Source organism: Dunckerocampus dactyliophorus, chromosome 10 (genome assembly GCF_027744805.1).
Source record: "Dunckerocampus dactyliophorus isolate RoL2022-P2 chromosome 10, RoL_Ddac_1.1, whole genome shotgun sequence".
NCBI lineage: Eukaryota > Metazoa > Chordata > Actinopteri > Syngnathiformes > Syngnathidae > Dunckerocampus > Dunckerocampus dactyliophorus.
In genome coordinates this window covers 8,027,020-8,048,125 of record NC_072828.1, presented here as the reverse complement: position 1 = coordinate 8,048,125, position 21,106 = coordinate 8,027,020, and the positions used below count along the sequence as shown (strand labels likewise).

The 21,106-nt window shown below is 44.3% G+C and overlaps 1 protein-coding gene across 1 annotated transcript in view; it reads right to left on the bottom strand.

Moving 5' to 3' along the window:
• Window positions 1–21,106, bottom strand: part of tgfbr3 (transforming growth factor, beta receptor III) — a 61,250-nt gene that overhangs the window by 10,904 nt on the left and 29,240 nt on the right. The window contains exons 4-13 of the mRNA XM_054789614.1: window positions 14,808–14,945; window positions 6,745–6,928; window positions 6,087–6,249; window positions 5,675–5,822; window positions 3,897–4,086; window positions 3,537–3,826; window positions 3,289–3,444; window positions 1,470–1,613; window positions 1,094–1,273; window positions 281–553 (exon numbers count right to left, since the gene is read on the bottom strand). Of these exons, the coding sequence (XP_054645589.1) occupies window positions 281–553; window positions 1,094–1,273; window positions 1,470–1,613; window positions 3,289–3,444; window positions 3,537–3,826; window positions 3,897–4,086; window positions 5,675–5,822; window positions 6,087–6,249; window positions 6,745–6,928; window positions 14,808–14,945 (1,866 nt within the window). The remainder of the gene's footprint in view (window positions 1–280; window positions 554–1,093; window positions 1,274–1,469; window positions 1,614–3,288; window positions 3,445–3,536; window positions 3,827–3,896; window positions 4,087–5,674; window positions 5,823–6,086; window positions 6,250–6,744; window positions 6,929–14,807; window positions 14,946–21,106) is intronic.

Sequence of the window (21,106 nt, the reverse complement as noted above, 5' to 3'; positions counted from 1 at the left end):
CATCACTTGTTTTTTTTTTTAGTCCACTTTTCCCCTTCATTACGTCTTCCTAGCTTGAGGCAGATTCTTGAGGCAGAAAGTGAAAGTGAAAAGTGAAGTGGAAATTAGATATCGTAAAGACATCATGAAGGATAATGATGGTATCCTTGAACATGTGAAAGGATCTGCTCTTATGAAATGGACAGTGATAACTAAGCAGTGGGACTTCCTCCTCACAATAAACCTGTCTTCCTCATTTGCAACGCCCTTTCCAGTGTGCAAGACAAACAAGAGTGTGTACCGGTGCAAGGCCCAGGTCGCTGGGAGAGGTTCTGGCGCAGGGGGACATCTTGCAGTGCAGGAATACAAGCGACGTGTTGAAGTCTGAGTTGAAGGTGAAGCTGAAGGTCTTTTTGTCTGCCGGGCTGCGAGGAGAGAAGCGGACCGAGTCGTCCGTGGGGCAAACGGTCTCGATGAGAGTGTAGGTTGACTCCACGCTGGGGCTGGCGTTGGGCGAGACAAAGCAGGAAAGGATCGTGAAGCCCACGTCCACGTCTGATGAGGATGATGTCACCTGAAGGACGAGAAAGGATATGTTTCATATTTAATGTTTGTCCATTTGTTTATTTTTGTGCGACTTCCTGCCGACAGATTTTGATACACATCCATTTATTAATATTTCCGTGCTGCTGCTAGCAAAGGATTGTAATCTCACAGAGAGATCACGTAAGTTAAGCTGTTTGCTCGCTATCTAAAGAAACAAAGAGCCGCTTTTTATTCGAGTCCAACTTGCGGCCTTGGGTCATCTCTCAGCACGCTGCGACTTCTTAAGGGGAAGCTAACGCCAAACACAGATAGCTCTTTGTTAGTCCGCTCCGTCAGTGCCGCATCTCCCGCTGATAGGGCCATAAATCATCCCTTCAAAGGCCTCGTAGTGCGCGTCCACGCTGCCTCCCCTGACCTCTACCATGGCCGCTGCAGAGCAAATATTTGGCGGGATGTGAGGAGGTGCGGCAGGAAGGGGGTGAAAGTGAGCTTTTTATGACCCCAAGTTGACCTTGGGGCTGGCCCCCTAAGAGGGAGACGGAATGGAGTAAGCAGGGACAACACAAACCTCCACAAATACTCGCTGGTTCTGAGAGACGGTGGAGAAAGCCTGGCGGGATGGCTCGCTGGACGGCGGGGCGGTGTACAGCTCCATGCTAAACGTCATGTCCACCGGCTGCATGCTTCCTGGGACATTCTTGGGAAATGCGTCTTGGGTTTCCCGGGCCTGCTGATATGTGCAGTTGAACTGGGAGGAGGGGACGAGGACAAAGCCAACACAAATATCAAGATTGTGCTGATCCAGCAAGATTCTTTGTTTTTTGTTTGTGTGGAGGATGAGGAGGGAGGGATGAGACAATTAAAAGATGGTCGTCATGTGGTCACATATGGAAACTGTAGGAAATAAGACACAAATAGGAAAAATTGCCACCGCAATGTCTCACTGTTATGATTGACAGCTGATCTCGGGGTGGCGTCCTTTCCAGATCCACAGCTTCCCTGGGGAACAGGACCTCTCCCGATTCCAGGTCCTCGTATTCAATGGGCCCGCCGCTTCCGTCCTTGGACTCAGCGGAACTTATCAAGACCTACCGTGGAGGAAAAGACCACAATATATTTGTTTATCCCACTTAATTGGTTCCAGACCTGACTGTGATAAGTGAATTCATGCAAAGATAGATTCTTTATTTATAAATGGAATATTTTTATCGTTAGGGAATAGAAAACCTGCTTATTACTTTTTAATTACTTTTTGTAATGTTTTTATAGCACTCTAGACATGAAATAACACCCTTATAGTCACCTATACACTCATATTGGCCAATATAGTAAACATAATAAGAGAAAATAAGATATTTAAGACATAAAGAAGTGCTCGTATGTGTTGCTGTAAATGTGTCCCGGTGACGCAAACAGGAGGGGACCTCGGGGGTTCAGAGTTGAGTTTTAGCCTGACGTGGGTTACGGCTGCAACAGTAGCGTTAGAGATTATTGTGCCTGCTGTGAGATCATTCAAACCTGCAATAAAAGCCTCAAATCAGGTGCTTGTGTGTCTCACCGAACATTACAGTAAAAATTACTGACACCTAATGGCCGGTGTCGAATACTACATGTCATCGCAACATCTTATGTTTGTATTTTAGTTATTTCCACATTTTTGGGCTTGAAAATTCTTAATTCTTAAAAAATACATAACATTTGCTTACAGATGCATAGTTTTCATATTTTTAAAGTAATAATCGGCCGTATTCAACCACAAAACAGCAAGATTTTTAATTAATATATTTTTGAAAAAACGTGAAGAGTGACGTTGCAGAATTTGAAGTGTAAACTGGCAAAGGATTACTTGAATACATTTTATTTGCAGGTTTCACTAACAGATAAAATCGCCTAGTGAAGATAAAAACAAGAAACACTAGCAAAAAAAAACACATTAAAAAATGTAAACAACAGTCCAGCGTGTAACCCGCCTCTCGCCCGAAGTCAGCTGGGATAGGCTCCAGCCTACCCCCGCGACCCTAGTGAGGATAAGCAGCATGGAAAATGGATGGATGGATGGATATAAAAAAATGACCTAGTAGGTCTAAATAAACGGCCATACAACAGAAACGGGTTCCACTGTGGCACTGATACATAAAGCCACTGATGCTGGTGTAAAATGTGCAAACGTTCTGTGGGAGAACAAACAACTCTGATTTAATGAAGCGACAGTCCTCAGAGACATGAAACATCTTTTTCTCGTGTCCTCCGTGTCGCTGACCTAGCACTAAATAAAAGAAAAAAGACACAAAAACAGCAGAGCAAACACGTCCTCCTCCACTCAGTCCATCTCTTTTTGACCACAGGTCAGAGGTTATCCCGCCAAACAAAAGCAGACCTTGGACGTGAGCCCGGCTTTTCCGAAATGCAGGGGAGGAGTCATGGCTGCCTGCTGGAGCAAACATCCTGAATGCATTCCACAATAACGGATGATAACGGGGGTCGCAAGCCACTCTGTAGTTCACCCCGCAAAGAAGAAACTTGTGAGAAATGACTGACTCTTACAGGACAGTAATGACAGCGCTCATGTTGCTCATGTAAACTAACTTTGTGTGTTGCCAATCTTTTTGCAGTATAAACTGAAGTATATTTAGCACATACCTACCTAAATACAACCGCAATTTCTACAAATGTACTTTGCCAGGGGTTCAACGTTTGCTACAAAAGGTTGAAGACAAAAATGCAATGCAGACAATGAAGCGTAACAGCAGCTTGTGGACTCACAGTGTTGATGTAGAGGGCGCTGGTGCTTCCCTGCAGGGGGTAAATGGTGGTCTGGCAGCCAGTCAGAGGAGTCTCCAGCGTGTAGTGCGTGGCGTTGACCTCCGCTTTGCATTCTGGGTCTTGAAGCGTGAGATTGACGTGCGCAAACCCGTTGGCCTGTGGGGAAACACACAGCAAAGACACCATTGAATATTAACATGTCCAATGTTGTATAACAGTATAGAATACATATTCTGTCACCCACACACCTGCAGGCTGTCTTTGCTGATGCTAACCACCATCTTGGTGTCTTCACACTGCACGGCTAGGCCCACGCTGAGTACGGCCCGATGCTCCTCGGGCTCCACCTTCTCCCAGGGGCGGTCGTCCAGGAGGGAGGGCAGCGGTAGGTGCGGCAGGCCCTCAGACACGGAGGGAGGGAAAGGGAAGGGCAGGCCAGAGCGCCGCAAAGCCCCTCCCCGTCCTCCCGTCGCTGGGCCGGAGTTGCGCAGGATGGCGAGTTCTGGAGGCAACATTGTGTCCGGATGATGATCCACATCTGGAAACCACACGTTGATATCAGACCGTGATATCACGATACTAAACAACACTGAAGGATGTTTCCCCACCTTCTTCTTTCAGCCACACGTCAAAGTGATTGGCCAAGGCTGTGCTGGTGTACGTCGTCACCGGGCCGTAGTTGTGCTGCTCCGCCCACTGGATCAGCGCCTGGCGCCCGGATGGCAGGCGCTGCTTCGGGGATTTGGACACCTGCATCAGTCTCTCCGTACCTGAACTGACACTCACGCTATCGGACGCCTGAGAACAGAAATGGTGAAATCCTTAAAGTCACCACATCACACCATATCATAGCAATTCCCCAGATACGATGCAAGTAGGCCCCCTGGTGGCTCGGAATGACATCAAATACACCCACTGAATGATTATTAGTAAGTGTTATGATCTTCAGACAATTGGACAATGTACAATTAATGTAATAGTGGGGCCGCAATCGCATCTTGGCCACACAGTCAGGAGATCTGGAAGACCTGGGTTCGAATCTCCGCTTGGGCATCTCTGTGAGGAGTTTACATGTTCACCCCGTGTGCGCGTGGGTTTCTCCGGGTACTCCGGTTTCCTCCCACATTCCAAAAACATGCATGTTAGGTTAGTTGTCTAAATTGTAGGTATGAATGTGAGTGTGAATGGTGGTTTGTCTATATGTGCCCTGTGATTGGCTACAGTCTCGCCCGAAATCAGCTGGGATAGGTTCCAGGATACCCCCGCGACCCTAGTGAGGATAAGCGGCATAGAAAACGGAATGATAGATAATGTAATGGTCTGTTCCAGGGTCAAACTGCAGCCTTTACTAAGCATACAGATGTTTTAAGTCATATTTTAACATTATTAATTGTACAAACATGTCAACCAGTGTCGAATCACAAAATAAAGTAAGACTACTCATAATTTGAATTACACACTTGACATTAAAGCATATTTTTTGCAAAAAATTGGGTCTAGATGAGATTTAATGAAATGAGTCAGTGTTAAAGATACGAAATGGTGAAGTGCGGTAAATATGGCTTTAAGAGTATCTTAAAAAAGGATAGGAAGTGCTGGAGGATGAGCTCAGTCCACCAGCTTCAAGTGCAGTCATGTGTTTTGCAGGGGGTGAGTCATGTCAGCAACTGTGAGGTCACCAACAAGTCTCGACTCGATCAATCCCAACAAACCCACTTTGCTCTTGACAAAACTGTGATATTGCAATTGTGTGTGAAATAGACTAAACCATTGCCTGTACGCTTTGCAAAGCTTTCATGACGACCACAGTTTGATGCTGGAACAGGTTATTTCCATTATTTGTGATGGGAAAACCGACAAATTGGCCCTCAATCAAAGGCCGATACAGCAGTTGTGTTGTCAGACCACCCACAGATGGCGAAAAAAACGCAAGTGATTGAGACAGTTCCATCTTTTTGCAATGCATTAGCTTGCCATTTCCACCCATACACAACACAAACCCAACAGGTCATCAAACCTCACTCAGGCCTACCTCACATGTAGTAACACATGTAACAGCACCACTTCCCCAACAGAAAGTTACCCAGCATGCCTTGCAGGTTATACATTAGTCTAAAATAGTACTGTTTTGCATGTGTTGCTATATTGTTATTTCGAGTCTGTGTGCTACGGTTACATTGTGTTTTCCACATGTGTTACTTGTGTTATTTTTGTTTAGGGACTGTTATGAGGAGATTGTATAAGCAAAAAATGGTGAGGTTTCCCCGCAATTAAAAAAAATTACGCTGTGATTAAAATTTGGGGTCGTGAAAGCTGAATCACGAATATGCGGGGGTCCACTGTACGCGAGTATGAGCTTGAGAGTGGGTGGGCGGAGGTTTCTTACCACAACACTGAGCTTGCCCACCACATTGTGGGACTTGATGACCCAGTTGACTGACTTGGTGCATTTGAGCAGCAATACGACATCGCGGTGGAACGGAGCGTCGTCCTCCAGAGGCCGCAGCTCCACGATGACATCCACCTGGAAAGCACTGTGGAACCAAAAGGGGGTAGGGGGTGGGGTGGCGGTGCGGGGGCGGTTCTATCAGGCAATGTGTGTCTGCTTAACCAATTAAAAGCCTGATGCAATCCTATAAAAAGCAGATTTATGCACAACTACTAAGAAATAAAGTCTCCATTGAGGGGATGGGGACATTATTTGTGAAGTTGTGAGAAAGAAGAATTCCCAATAAGATCCTGGTCCAAAACAAGCATCCTGACCTTATCGTAAACTTTTATTTGCTCTGGCCGCTCACCTGCTGGAGTTAGGGGCTTGGAGCTCGATGATGTGGACCTCTTGGTCCTTGTCGGGTCCAGACAGGACGCAGCCTTTGGAGGGCTGTGGCTCCACGTACCCCCCCAGGTAGTTGAGAGATAAGAACTTGTTATCAATCTTGCAGGTCTCTGAGAAGACACGATCTGCAAGGGGAGAAGATGTTTTTGTTACTGGTGAGGGGCTTTGGGGGGACGTTATTTGGATCCCCTCAAGGCTATTTCAGGTCAAAAGAGCGAGGTCAGCAGCAGAACAGAACCTTCCATCACCCCCGTTTGCATCTGGTACAAATTGATTCCTGCTCTGTGTTTGCTTTGACGCACAACTTTCTCACTTTCAAGTTCCAAGCTGGACCGGAGCAACAAATAAAACCAGCGCATTCAATCAAGCCTTGTTCTTTTAACGGCACTACTTCAAAGAGCGGGGAGAGCGTGAAGAGGCTCACTCCTCCTCAATGCGAGGAGACGAGCGTTTCCTTATTTGGCAAAGTCAACCTCGCTCACACTACAAGTCAATTGCACGCTGGCACCTTATGCTCCAGCAATCACCAGATGAAGGTCCTCATAAAACACTGATGAAGATGAGGCTACAGTTTAGAGATGGAACACACACACACACACACAAATGTTTTGAACACACACCTTCTCCAACTTTGATGTAAATGTCCTCAGTCATCCTGAGCTCAGAGAAGGAGGTGACTGCCCGGTATGTCTTCTGGGCCCAGCTGAGGAGGTGGTCGTTGCCATGGGGGAGATGCTCCTTGTGGACATGGCAGGTCAGGGAGAAGTTGCCCGGTGGGAAGCGCACCTCTGAGCCCTCGGTTACCTGGAGGAAGAGGAGGATGAGGAGGTAGGTAAAGCATGGCAAGTTATTCATTCAGTACGATGTGGTTTAACACTTTTGAGCAGCATGAATCACTAAAAAAGTTCTCAGTTGGGATGTCCCGATCCGATCTTCAGGATTGGGATCGGCTGCCGATTTGTTTCATTTTGAATATCGGAAAATATCGTCTTCTGCCACAAGATGGGGCCGATCCGGTTGCCGTATAACTTTCGTAACCGCCACACTCCAACATAGTAGGTGCATTAATGCGCCTCAAAGCTGGTTGTCACTCGACTCCCGCCACCCGCAAGAAGAGGAAAACGCAACACCACAGTGCAGAAATGTCCGCGTTGATGTGAAGTTAGTTTGGACGTTGGATTTTGGCGCCGTAGCTCCTCTGTTACGGAGCGTGAATGGAAGCTATCAGGTGCGACTCAGGCTCGATGAGTATATTTTCACCGTGTAGTGTTTTTCCACTTTAATGTAAGGACCGTTTTATAATGCCCACTGACGACGTGCAGGTTCTCAGTGAAAAAAGACAAGAGGCATTTATTCTTGCACCCAACTCGTTAGTGATGTGTCGGTCGCGAACGAATTGGCTCTAAGAGGCAATTGGGAGCCGATTAATTTTTTCCTGGTTTTTTTTTTTGGTTAAAGGCGAATGTCAAGATATGTGGCGCCGTCTCTGTGTCCACACTGACCCGGGGAGGGGCGGGGTTAAACAAGCTGATGTGCTCTCAAAGCCAATTCGTTCCTGAGAAATTTGAAAATTGACCTATTTTGACCTAATTTGTCTATTGAGATGGGTCTTCGTTTTTGTGTTTTATAATATAACATTATCATTCATTAGTGGTGAGTACCCACTGTATACATTTATACATATACATTTACTGTATACATTTTGTGTTTCATAAGTGTGTGAGGCACATTGAAGAGAGACAGGGGAGGGTTCTGGAGATGTATCTAATAATCAGTAATTGCAACCTAACCACCCTCAATCATAGGCATCTTGGCTACATAGTAGAAGGGGAGGGACTAACTCCAGTGGTTGCAACTCATCATTAAAAAGGAGAGTTTCTGAGTATGCAGTCAGAAACTGCATACTCAGAAACTATGCATGCAGCCTACATAGCATACATATTGAAGTGTACAGATGAACGTATTCCACAGTGTAGTTTTCTAGGGTTTCCAGGTAGTTTTCTAAGGACTGCAGAGGAAAGCCCATAAAAAAAAGACACAAGAAGAAGGCATCCAAAAAATGAAGAGAAGCCGTGGTATCTTCAGAGGGAACATTGACTTTGTCACTAATTGGCGCTAAACCCGCACGCTTCATTCCAGAGAGATAAACGCTCAAGTGGCTGCAAAACAACAAATGAACAAGCAGACGAGCGCGGGCGTCTAGACGGCCTGCTACATCATTTTCATCCCATCATTGTTAGTCCCTGTGCCAACATCGCATTCCGAGACAGAAAGTACATGAAGTATTGGTGATGTTTTTCAGGATCGTATTTACTCGGCATGAGGACTTTCAGACACGACTCTTCTGAGTTGCCATGCGCGACCTCTAGACGCTACTGAGCTTGTTTCCTGGCGGCGTCTCAGCGGCCGTAAATACGAGCAGGAGACGCGCTCTGTCCCCCTCGTCAGGCTCGTGTTATTCTCAGCCTGTTTACTACGACAGGAACAAACGGGAAGCGGAAAAAGTGACTGGGAGGCTGGAGGTGGTGCGCCAAGAAGCCAGAGAAGTTTGGCTGTCGTGAGCGCAGCCGGGGGGGGGGGCTGTTAGAGGTCCCAGGGTGTCTGTGCTTAACCCCACCCGGCACGAAAGAGTTTATCAGCTTAATTGCGGGAACAAGGCTGTAATTAGGCGCATTGGAATTAGAGGGGAAAGCCTGAAAGTTAAATTAGCTGCAGGCTTTCCATGCTGCTGGAAACCTCAGGAATTTCACAAAGGGAAGCGAAGGAACCACTCCAGGCTTGAACACCCCCACCTCTCCCCTCCTGCCTACTGCACGCCCAGCTGATGGACCAATGGGACCTGGAAGGCTGGGAAGCAGTGGAGTATTTCCCGTTATGGACTCACATAGGATTCATAAATGGACAACACAGGATTATACTTACAAAGCTGACTAAGTGTTATATCTAACCCAGCAATACTGAATCATACTGTTAAATATGGCAACACAGTGAACCGGGGGTTGACACTTATTGCCTTACCTCAAAAAGACTCTGGGTTCAAGGCCCGTTCTGTGTGGAATTGTCTTAGTTTCCGCCCTGTGCTGGAGTAGGCTCTCTTCAGGTGTACGTAACACAGTCCAGAAATGTACATGAGGCTACTTAATGACATTTAATTGTCTTTGATGTTTGATTAATCTTTGATAATGTTTAGTCAAATGCATGTAATTGCATAGGTTCTCTTAGATGTTATTAGATGTATAGATTCAGTCTAATAGCTTCTCATAGTAGGCCTTCTTAACAAACACACACACTCACATAGCACAATCAGAGGTGCGCAACACGTACATATCACTGATGGAAAAATACTGGAAGAGGCAGACACGCAAAAGATGAATTGTTCTTACTCTCTCACACAAACTTAACTTCTTCGGGCCAAGAAATAATGAGAAGCTGGCCGTAAAAGGCCACCAAGCCAGTCTTTCGACACCCCTACTCTAAGACCATCTCATGCATGTCAGGTTGACTGAAGATGCTAATTGTCATGTTTGGTTCTTCACAGTTGCTCATAGAGATGCATGAATTAAGTCTGTGATTCCCAACAACTGTACCAATTTCACTTAAGTAACTGATCTGAAAATGATTATTCAACTGACTACAAATAATGCACTTTGTTTTGTTCATCCATCTATCAACGCCAGCGTCGTATCGTGACAGATACAACAATGAAATGCATTTCCACTAGATGGCACTAGAAGGTACACAACTAAGCTGTGTACCCACCTGTTGCCATTCATGGCACAGAAGTCTGGCGGTGTGAGATTTTTCTAATATATAGTATGTGCCTTGGCTCAATAAAGCTTGGGAATTCGTTGGGAATTCAGTTCCCTGAAATCTATAAATTGCGTATGCAATCCATTAAGGCTTTGAAGCTTCATGATTTGGTACATGGTATCTATACAGTTGTTGGTCTTTACAATAGAATTGCAGCAAATATTTTATCTGCAAAGTCGAAATCATTTACTAGAAGTTATCTGTGAGGTCTCTGTAATGATTCATGTGTGTTCCGCTTAACTGTGCGTGAATGAAGCATTAGCACAGGTCATAGAACGCCAAGTCCATCCATCCATCTATTTTCTTTGCCGCTTCTTCTCACGAGTGTCGCGGGAGTATGCTGAAGGCGAAGAGGCGTTGTACACCCTGGACTGGTCACCAGTCAATTACAGAGTGAATGCTAAGTCATTGGCTGTAAATGTTGTCAGAAATTGGACAAAATAGCATGATTTCACCTCAATCTACAGAGGTACACCTGAGGTCAAGAAAAGAATACAAAGAAGAGTCTGACTTAGCAAATCCTGGATGGAAACGGTCCAAAAAAACCCCAAAAGATCCAGAAGCCTCAATGATTGAACAACCGTCCAAGAGACTAAAATCTTAAACTTACATTATGCTCCTGGGTCAAGGCGCTTACGTATACAAAGCCGGCTTGCTCCTCCAACTCCACCTCCAAAAAAGCTGTGATTTGTCAGCCTGTGCTACATTATTTCCTCTGTGGGGGCGATGTCGGATCAGCATTTGCAATAAAAGTGACTGTTGTAGCACATCAATTAGTTCAAGCCCCAGTAACACTCCCTCTCTCTTTAATTGCCATTGTTTGCTCGCAATGAAAGAAGCTAACAAGTTAATAGCCAGAGTACAGAAAACACTGCCCCTAGTGTTTCAGCAGAGAAGTGCATGCCATGTGCTCAATGTAGATGAAGTGCTATAAAAGGATCAAGATGTCATTGAAGGGGACTACACTGGCGCATAATCCAGAAATCTGTGCCCTCTACGTCTTTCCGACTGGGTGACGCATATACATGGATGGTTGTAAACTAAAAAGTTGATCATGAACACACCGATCACTGCTAAATGCTGACAGGCTGATTGAACCCAACTGCTTTCCGTGTAAGCTTTCCTATAAAGCGGACCAGAAAACAATCCCATATGTTTCTCCATCATTGCGGAGCATTAAGTATTCCTGTCTCCACATAAAAACCAACAGTGTCTGCCCATTGTTTCCATCAACAATTACACCAAGAAGAGTCAAACAGTCAACACGCACGTCTTGGCAAACAAACAATGGGCAACACCAGCCAGCAGTGAAGTTTACAGAGTTTATGCCATCACCATTCATTACACGTTCCCTCCACATCACCATCAAACCCAAAAAGAATTGGCTACAAAATCAGCAAAGCTCAAGGAGCACATATGTCCCTGGGTAGAACAATAATTGGCCTCCTGTCAATGTTCATATTTCATACAGAGGCCTGCTCCCTTCTTGATTGACAGCCAGCGTCACGGAGGACGTGTTTTACAACAAAAGGCCCAATTCTGCTGTTTTTTTAGGAACTAAAAAAAACACAAAAGGTCCACTCGCCAACAGCAACATGGTTGTCGACATGTGTGAAGCGTCTCCAAGGTGGCCAAAGAGCATCCAGGGAGCTCCACGCCCGGAGGCTGAGGGACAACACACGGCTCCGAGGACAGACTCATGCAGGACGTCCAGGAAAGCCAGAGTGAGGGAGGTCTTGTCCTCTGCTCGGCTCCTTTGGACCACATTGCTCCATGCGCTCAGCATCAGAACTCCTCGACTCCCCCCGGGGGGCTCTCAAGGCAGAAAGTGTGGGAATTGCCAACATTTTCAGAATGCCAAAGTGGTTTGGAGGCTACAAACATGTCTCAATGTTCAAGTTAGCTTGTGGTAAAGCAACAACATAAACTAGTGGAGGTCTTATCAGCATGCTGTACTATGCTCTCTATCAGGGGTGTCCAAACAAAATTAATTCATTACAAAATTAATTCAGTACAAAATGTGCCTCACAGCATCCATCAGCCAACCCTTGCTTCATATACTGCATATTATTACCTGTCCCCACTGCTGGTGAAACACTGCAAGTAATTGAGACGGCCATGAAAATGTGCAACAATGTAACTTAACCACTATGGACTATGCGGGCATCGAAATACCCACTAATATACATGCAAAACAATACACTTGTGAAATTATGTGCATGCTGAATCGTGATTATATGGGGATCCTCTGTATTTACTTAAATAGTACCAGGCATCAATTTGACGAAAGACCTTTATTTCTACAAACTGATTCATCAAAAATCATATCTAATGATATTATTTCATATTTTTTCACAATTAAAAATGCTACGTAATTTACATTTAATTACAATATGGATAATAAAGTAAACCCGATAATAGATATTATCCTATTACGTAAAAAAGCATGGAAAGCTTTACAGCTTTACAGATGCCACGTCTTCTGCGCAGCCAGTGCAACATGTGGCGGTGTCAGTCAGAGTGAAGGTCATCACAAAAAGGGGCATCTATTTGCAGTGTGGTGTTTAATAATTCCAGTGGACAGGCGATTCATTGCGGTATGGTGTTCATTAGAACAGAGGTGAGGCTAGCGCCAACAGCGAAGACTCACACTAACACTAAACAGAAACAAGATAGATGCTAATGCTACAGTTAGCAGCTCGGGTAATTGGGTGATTTGGTTTCCCGGACCCAAGCTTGGACAAGCGCCCATCATCAAGGCGAATTCGTTTGTAAAAGGAGAAAAAAAACACATGGCTAAGCAGCCAAACACTGACGTAATGCTCTGATCTCATTGTGTCAGCACGCCTCAAGGACATTAGCTTCTCATTATGAGACTTTTTAAAAAATATATAATGATAAATCACTACTTTGCAATGGAAAACACCAATTACACTTACTGGACAATATAACATTTCTGCTTTACTTTGTTTCATGCGCATTTCCACGATGAGCTTGTGGATGCTATGGCTGACGCTCTCGGTAGCATCAAAGAGTTAAATAGCTCTGGGTGGTATTTTAAGGAGGTGTCACTGCGACGAGATGCCAAGAAGAAGAAGAACATCAGCATCTGGGATCAGTTTTTACTGGCAGAACGCTGCGAGCATTGAGCACACTCTGACTCACGCTGCCGTCAGCAACATGGTCCTCGTTTCATCGTACATTATCATACTTTACAACGACAAATAAACAACTAGAAGGCTTCCAGGAAGTGTAGCGCCTGCTAAATCGTCCGCACATGCACATACATGGATGTGACATGCAACATGGGTAATTCACGTGTTTTTGTGTTGTATATACACAGATACTGAGAGGTGTGGAATGTCCTTCTTCAGCAAAAGAAGCGACACAGACGGTCATTAAACTCACAAAGATGGCTGTCAGCTGCTCTCTGTCTGTCAGCGGCTTTAACTGCGATGATAGCCGGCCGCACAAAAACATATACACCGAGGATCATCTGTGCAGCAGACAACTGAAGCACTGCGTCTGCTTCCAACGGATGTGAGAACCTTTCCACTTACAATGTTAACTCAGCTGGATGCACGAGCGGTATGAAATATTAGCCTTTCAATGCGATACAGTCCTCTCATGTTAAAGCCCCGCATGAATGCATGGTCATAGACAACCGCAATGCATCCAGAGGGACATCCTCCAATTGTTTTGTATGACCGTATTCCATTAGAATCCATGAATAGGCTCAAATTCAACAGTCAATTGTTGTTTGACTGGCAAAAAAAATTTCATCAAAACTGAAGAAAGACACCATTTTTGGCATCTCAAGCACTGTTACTAACATGCCAAATTTTAACCTGCTCCAAATAAAATTGTGACCTGTGTCCTTTGCACAAAAAAAACCTTGGAAAGGCTATGGATACAATGCACCCCAGGTGGGAAGGTGACTTTGCAGGTACAATATATTGCATTAAATTAGTTCCAGACCCAACCGTGATAAGTACATTTCCTCAAAGTAGGATTCCTCATTTATAAATGGAATATTTCCATATTTAAGAGCACATAAAAACTGTTTGTGACCTCCTAAATATGTTTTGTAATATTATTAGAGCCCTCCGGACAAGAAATGACCCTTATAGTCATTTTTACGCTTGTATTACACAATACAGTAGACATAAGAGTAAATAAGCCATTTAAGACATAAATAAGACTCATGCTCGTGTGTGTTGCTGTCAATGTGTTCCCTAGGCGAGTAGAGAGGGGGGGCGGACAGGAAGTGACGTCGAAGGTTCAGAATAGAGTTTTAGCTTGGTGTGGGTGACGGCCACAACAGTAGACCGTGCCTGTTGTGAGATCATTCAAACCTGCAAGTAAAGCCTGATGTTCCCACGACCAAGTCTGGTGCTTGTGTGTCTCACCGAACATTACTGACACCTAGTGACCAGTGTAAAAGACTACATACAGTATCATCACAATGTCTTCTGAATGCCTTATAATTGTATTTTACTTCATTTTGCCATTTTTATTCTTGAAAATGCTTAATTTTAATAATGCTTCATAAAAATAATAAAAAATTCTAACATTTGCTTAAATATGCATATTTTTTTACTAATAATAGGTCATATTCAACAACAAAACAGCATGATTTATTAATTAATACATTTTTGAAAAAACGTGATATGATAGAGTGAAGCTGGGAAATTCAAATTCGAATTACTGTATACATTTGGGCTACTTGCAGCGTGGATGCTACCGTTGCTCCCATCGGAGGGTTATCTCTCAGAGAAGTGCAAAAGCTTTCCCAGCAAATAGACGGGACTTGTCCAATCGTAGACGGAGGAAATGAGCAAGGTGGACTTTCGTGACTCTTAGCTGGACTCACATGAAAGGTGCGTTTGATGCCCAGGGCCAGGCTCTCTGTCTTGATCTTCCAGATGATCGGCTGGGGGGAGTTGAGCACGAAGACCAGCGGCTTCTGGTGGTGCAGCAGCGACTGTATGGGCTTCAGGTGCAGCTCCACCTAGTGGACGGAGGGGGGGAGAAGAGCAGCAGGCTGGTGAGCGACAGCAACAAGACCTCCCTGAGAATGTTGTGGTCTCCTGAGGGCTGATTAGTCTCAAGCTGCACAAGTACTTTGCTGCTGTGATTGCATTTTAATTCTTCTTTATCAAAAGTTGATAAGCTTTGTTTCCCCTACAAGCCGTAGCCTCGCTGGCATTTGGGCCGCAGTACAGAGGAGTCTTTGTTTGCGAGTGTGAGCGTCTTCACTCAACTGTGCCTTTGCTCTTTTCACAAAAACACGTTTTCACAGTCTGCTAGTGAGGCAGGAAAAACAAACTCCTCAAGTGTTGTTTCCTTCACTTTCCTTCACTCTCGTACCCACAGTCATGTCAGGCAAGCACTAGCACTCAAATAGCTCTGTTCTACATGCACATCCTTGACTAAAACATCCTCAAAACCTTCTAATCCTAGCAAATTGAGCATCATTCCTCATCGCTCCTCTTTGTGTTCCCACACTAATCAAATGAGCCCAATTTGTATCAACGGCCAAAGTCCATAAATCGCTAACTGGGGCCACAAGGATGCGTGTTATTTAATGATTTAACAAACTTCATCGGCGGCAGGCCTCCAAGATATAAAGGCCTTTGTTTAGCCCGCTAAATGCGGCCGCTGTGCCGCCGCGTAAGTGAATGATGGCGCAAACAATCTGCAACCGCAACGAGCAGACTGTGGACATATTTCAACAAGCTTGAAAAGACAGTGGGAATGTGACCAAGCACACATGCAAGCACATGTCGTGTGTTGCCAGCCATTACTACACAAAACATGCCTTAAACACTCATTTGCCCCAAACTTTGATGTTTTCTGCCCCGTGGTTTCAGAGGTAACTCATTTAGATGTTGGAGAAACATGTTTCCTGCCCCTTCCAGCATATACAGTACCCTAGCGTTTATATGGTGTTTGATCAACATGCTAAGCACCATACACAGGCTTTGCTGTATGAAATATTACATACTGCAGATCTACCTTCCCTACCTTCCCGACAAGTCAGAAAGAGAGTAAATCAGTAAGAATGTCAGGCAATACAAGCTGAAACCATCAAGATTTGAAGAGGAACTACAAAGAAGAGTGGAGCAAATTCCCTTCTGGGACGTCTGCAACCATGGTGACAACTACAACTACGACTAAATCTGTGCTTGCTTCCATCAAGTACTCAGCCACAGTTTGCTTGGGGATCAAATACTTATTTTCACTTATTTTCAAATACAAAATAATTTATAACCTTTATTTTTTTCTGGATTTGTCTCTCTCTGTTACAATAAACCTACCATTAAAAATGTACTTTCCGTAGAGATCAATACTTATTTTCCCCGCTGTAATGTAGTATTTATATTGTGTTTAATGGGCCATTCAAATGCTTCACTGTATGACGCCTACTGACAGATCTAGCTACCTATTTATCAAGTCATGCATCTTTGGAGGGACTAAAACTTCGAGTTGCCGAGTGACAGCCTCAAAACCTTTAGCACTTGTAAAGAGGAGTGGAACAAAATCCCTCCTGAGATGTGTACAACTCTGAAAGGTCTGCTCTGTGTTTGCCAACAAGAATGTCTCTCGCTGTTAAAATAACCCGACTGTTAAAATTCTGGACTGTTCCTATCTTTGCATGGGGGGGAAAACTTACACAATCAGCAGGGGATCAAATACTTACTGTATTTCCTCTCCTGTAACTCCAAAATCAGTATTATTATTGTTGTCAGCGAACAAAAGTGAAACAAATGAGACTGTTGAAAGGGTATGTGCTGCAAAAAACAGTAAAAAGTTGGGAAAAAAATGGAAGAAATAAGTAAACATGTATCTTTAAAGCAAACTAGGCTGGCTCCAAACAAACAGATAAGAAACTTAATGCTGCAGCATGTTTTTGTGTGTGTGTGTGTGTGTGTGTGTGTGTGTGTGTGTGTGTGTGTGCATATTTGCTATAAGGCTCTCAGTGCAGACTGTGGAAAAACCCTGCTCATTGGTCCTCAGAGAGCAACAACAACAAGCAGATACAATCATGGCTGCCTTTGAGGGACGAGGAGAGAGCAGATGAAGAGTTTGGAAGGCCAGACAGAAACATTTGAAGGAGATGTGAATCACCTGAATGACAACAAAGTGCTGAGAGGCGCCTTTATCTGCTTGAAGTGGAGCCCTAAATGACTCCTGAGTGCTGGTGAGGGTAAACATGATGGATGTCACCTGCAGATATTTACCTCCTTTCTTTTTTGACATAGACCATCAATCCTTTATTCTACTAATCACCTGTACAATCACCTGTTACAACAGTCACTTTTATTGCCAATGTGGATCCCAAATCTGAGGAGAAGGCGAACGCAAAGGCGTGCTGTACGTCCTCTGAACGAGTTGCACACACACAGAAGACAATAAGTAAATTAATAATAAGTAAAAACATGTTTAAGGTTAGATTTTTTTGGACGTCAAGCTACAAAGCAGGGTTTGGAGGGGGAGGTGCGAGCCAGTGTAGTGTACGGTGGCGCCTCGACACAAGAGCATAATCCAGGCTTCGGGAGACGACTCTTGAAACTGAAACTGGCAAAATGCAACAAAAAAGCATAAAAGTGGATTTGCCTGACTCGGCTTTTAAGTAAAAGTGGGGCGGTGGGTGTTTTTTTGGCGACACCTAATGGCCGCAATAATTAATGGAGTTGAGCTTGTGATGCAATTAGGCACACAAATTGAATGATACAGAGCATATCGGGCGCTTTTTGTCACAGATCACTGGCTTGAAGACTGTCGCTACTGTGTCAGCCACTGAATAACTAAATACCCACATATGCTTTTCAGCCCATTTGAATTAATCTGTGAACACAAAAATTAAGTTTTGGTGTTAAAATACATTCCTACCATCCGGGATGCGTTCAGGCATCATCTCACATCTTGTTTGAGAACATTCTGACATTATTAAAACAGGTAACATTTTGTTGTATCCATATACTGTACATAAAAAAGTGACTTATTTCAAGCTTATGTAGCTTTAGTTTGTCTCCTTTGTCCGCTCCCTCTGGCTGTGTCTTCTTCTTTGGTGACGTTAATGTTGTTCGCAGCGACGCCATGACCCTCGCTCTGATGATAACTCAATCATAAATGCCGGTAAGTGTGACTTATACTTGTTTTTATCCTCTTCGTGACACGTTTTTTGACTGATGTGATTGATACTCAGGAGCAGACTTATAGTCTGGAAAATACAGCACATATTGGCAGGCCTGTAAGAACAGCTGTCAGTGTGGTAAAGTGCAAGCACAATAACAACTTAAAAGAAACAAAAATAAATATTGTTGCTTGAACACTTCTCTGACAGGGTCAATGAAAAGTCAAGGCAGAAAGGTGGTCAAACATGGTCAAACAGCTGGCGAGCGTCTCCACTCACCGCCATCATTACATTGACAGCAAAGAGAATAGGACCAGCCGCCATGAAGTGCTGGTGATGATGCTCACACGGATCAGGTGGTGCTGCCCAGATGCTCCGGCCTGACTCACTGTAAGAGTGCCGATGCGGGGATTTGTGTGCCCGGGCTCCATTTCAGCCGCGGGTCCGCAATTTGCCAGGAGCCGTGGACGGAGGAGGGCCCGTCTAGACTTATCACGTTACTGAAATGAAATTCCTCCCAGGGGACGACAGCTGTAGGCGGGATAAGCATGGCTGCTGACACTACATACCATCAGTGGCGCTGGCATGTGTAAACACATGTAACAAATAACACCACTCCTTTACTTTTGGGTTCTACTAGGATGCTGGAAGCGTGGGGACCAGACCTGACTGTTCTTTACACTTTAAACCTTAGAGGCTCACTTTTATTGCTCCAATGACCCCATACGATAACAAGTTATCGCATCATAAAGTTTGTGATGTTTCTTACAATGTGATCAACAGAGGCTAATGGAATTAGATTAACATGTTCATAAGTACTAATTAGAAAGGGTGTCGCTCATAAAAAGCCATCTAAACAGTCATGAGAAAAAATGTTCAGTTTGTTTCAAAACTGTATGTAACGTGCGGCGCAGCCTATGGGTTGTGTTCACAATGCTGCGTTAGCATTCATGTCATACAAGTATTCTCAAAGTTTTATAATCATTAGACAAATGGTCAATGACTTATGGACAATTACTAGTAGTTGCGAAGCCCCGCCCATGCCCCTGCAAAGACGTTTTGCTTGATGGCGGCCATGTTTTTCACCACAATCTTGCTAAAACTTGATTCGTCAGTCCCCTAAAGGTGCGTAACAAATTTCCGAGTGAATAGGCTAAAAACCCTAATGTTACGGCGTTGAGCGTTTTGAGCTGTGTGAGAAAGTTCAAGTCAGTCCTTCTTATGGGGTTCAACAACAGCGCCACTGTGTGGTTTATTTCTTCGAAAATAACAGCACAAGCAGCATAGCAGGGAGGCCATTCGTTTCACATGACTGTATAAGTAGGGCGGAACCCGCTTATCTCAACGTCCACATAAGCGGCTGTTGTACAGCCAAAATCAAAAAACCACAACTAGCCACCGCTTGCACATGTACTTGCGGGCCGAGCTCTAAAAAGAATGCAATACAGGAATTTTTTTTTACTTATGGCAGTTTGTTGACATGGCTTTCCTCCATTTGTGCATATTTTTAATTTCATCCTTATATGTTATACTCTTATCTAATCTTATTTATTTCATTCTACGTCTTGACTACAATGACAATAAAGCTTTCTTCCGGGGGTTAAATTTCTACAAAAAATTATTTAAATTAATAAAATAAAATAATTAAATGTATGTATTTTCTTTGTTGCTGTGGTACAATCCAGGTTAATACTGCCATGATTTTATTTTTAAGCTCATTTTGCACTAAACAGGAAGTCACCGTGTGCACGGTTTAACGCGGTGGAACTAGACAGTAGTTATGTTGCTGTTGTCATTTCACGCTGCTTAGCAGTAATGATGAATACCCCAACAAGAAGTGGCACGCTAACCTTGAACCATGAGGACCAATCAGAAGCAGGAAGAAAGTCAATTCCAGAACAGGCACAATAACAACGATGAATGATGACTGATACCTGAACATAAAGTTAAGTAAACTGTAAACTAATAGTAAACTTACAGATGATGAACCCGTTTATGTCATCACCCCCCAGACTGGCTGATTCACATCAACATAAGCGGTTGTCAACATAACCAACATCAAAACTGGCCGTTGCGGTGTTGCTGTTGTCACTTAGCGATAATGATGAAGTTAACAATACCACAACACATGTCGACATAAACTGACTGAGAAATGCATGTCGATGTCAGCTTAAGTGGGCACTTTTTCGTCATAAGAAGAACACAGCTTGGAATAGCCACTAAAAAGGCGACTTGTTTGTTGACATCTGCTTGTAATTTCATGACTGGTGACCTTGTCGTGGTGGCATAGATTGCAGAGAGTGTAAACGCCCGGCAGGAAAAGGGAGTTTCCTTTATTGACAGAGCTAATTGAGTGCCTGATGATCCCCGCTGATTCAGGAAAAAAGGCCACAACATCCTTTAATTAGGCACAAAGAGACTAATGAAGAAAGGCTCTTTCCCTGGCAGGAAATAATAATCGACGTGAGAAACGACGCCTGAATAACAACAAGTGGCTTTGATCAATTTCGTTCCTGATCGGAGCAGAAAATGGATCTATTTCGTCTGGGAAAGCGTGTCACTATGTGCCGTGCGTGAGTCTTGTCTTGTCTGGATCTTGGTTCTTTCTGGATCACTGGGGGGTGTACGCGGGGAAGGAGCTCCGAGAGGCACAACAAAACCTGTCGGCAGCTCTTATCACAGCCCCGCCCACATATTTCATGTTCCTCATGGGGACGCTACCTGGTGCCTGATGCTAATCAGTCTGCACGCTCTGCTCAGATGCTAACACAAATAAACGACGCTCGCGGCAGACTGGTGGTAGGACACGCTGAAGGGTCTGTGCTGTGTGCGTCCACAAAGACCTTCAGATGGGTTTAACGTGTAAACTTGATAGAGCGCCCATCTGCAACCAGCACGTAAATGCCTGGATTTACCATTTTTACTGATGTGAAGGTGCACAATTTGACGTTTGATGATACTTTTCTGAAGGAAAACAAACAAAAAAAGTTTCTCTTGACTACTTAGAGCGTAGTCCAGCCAGCATCAAAGGA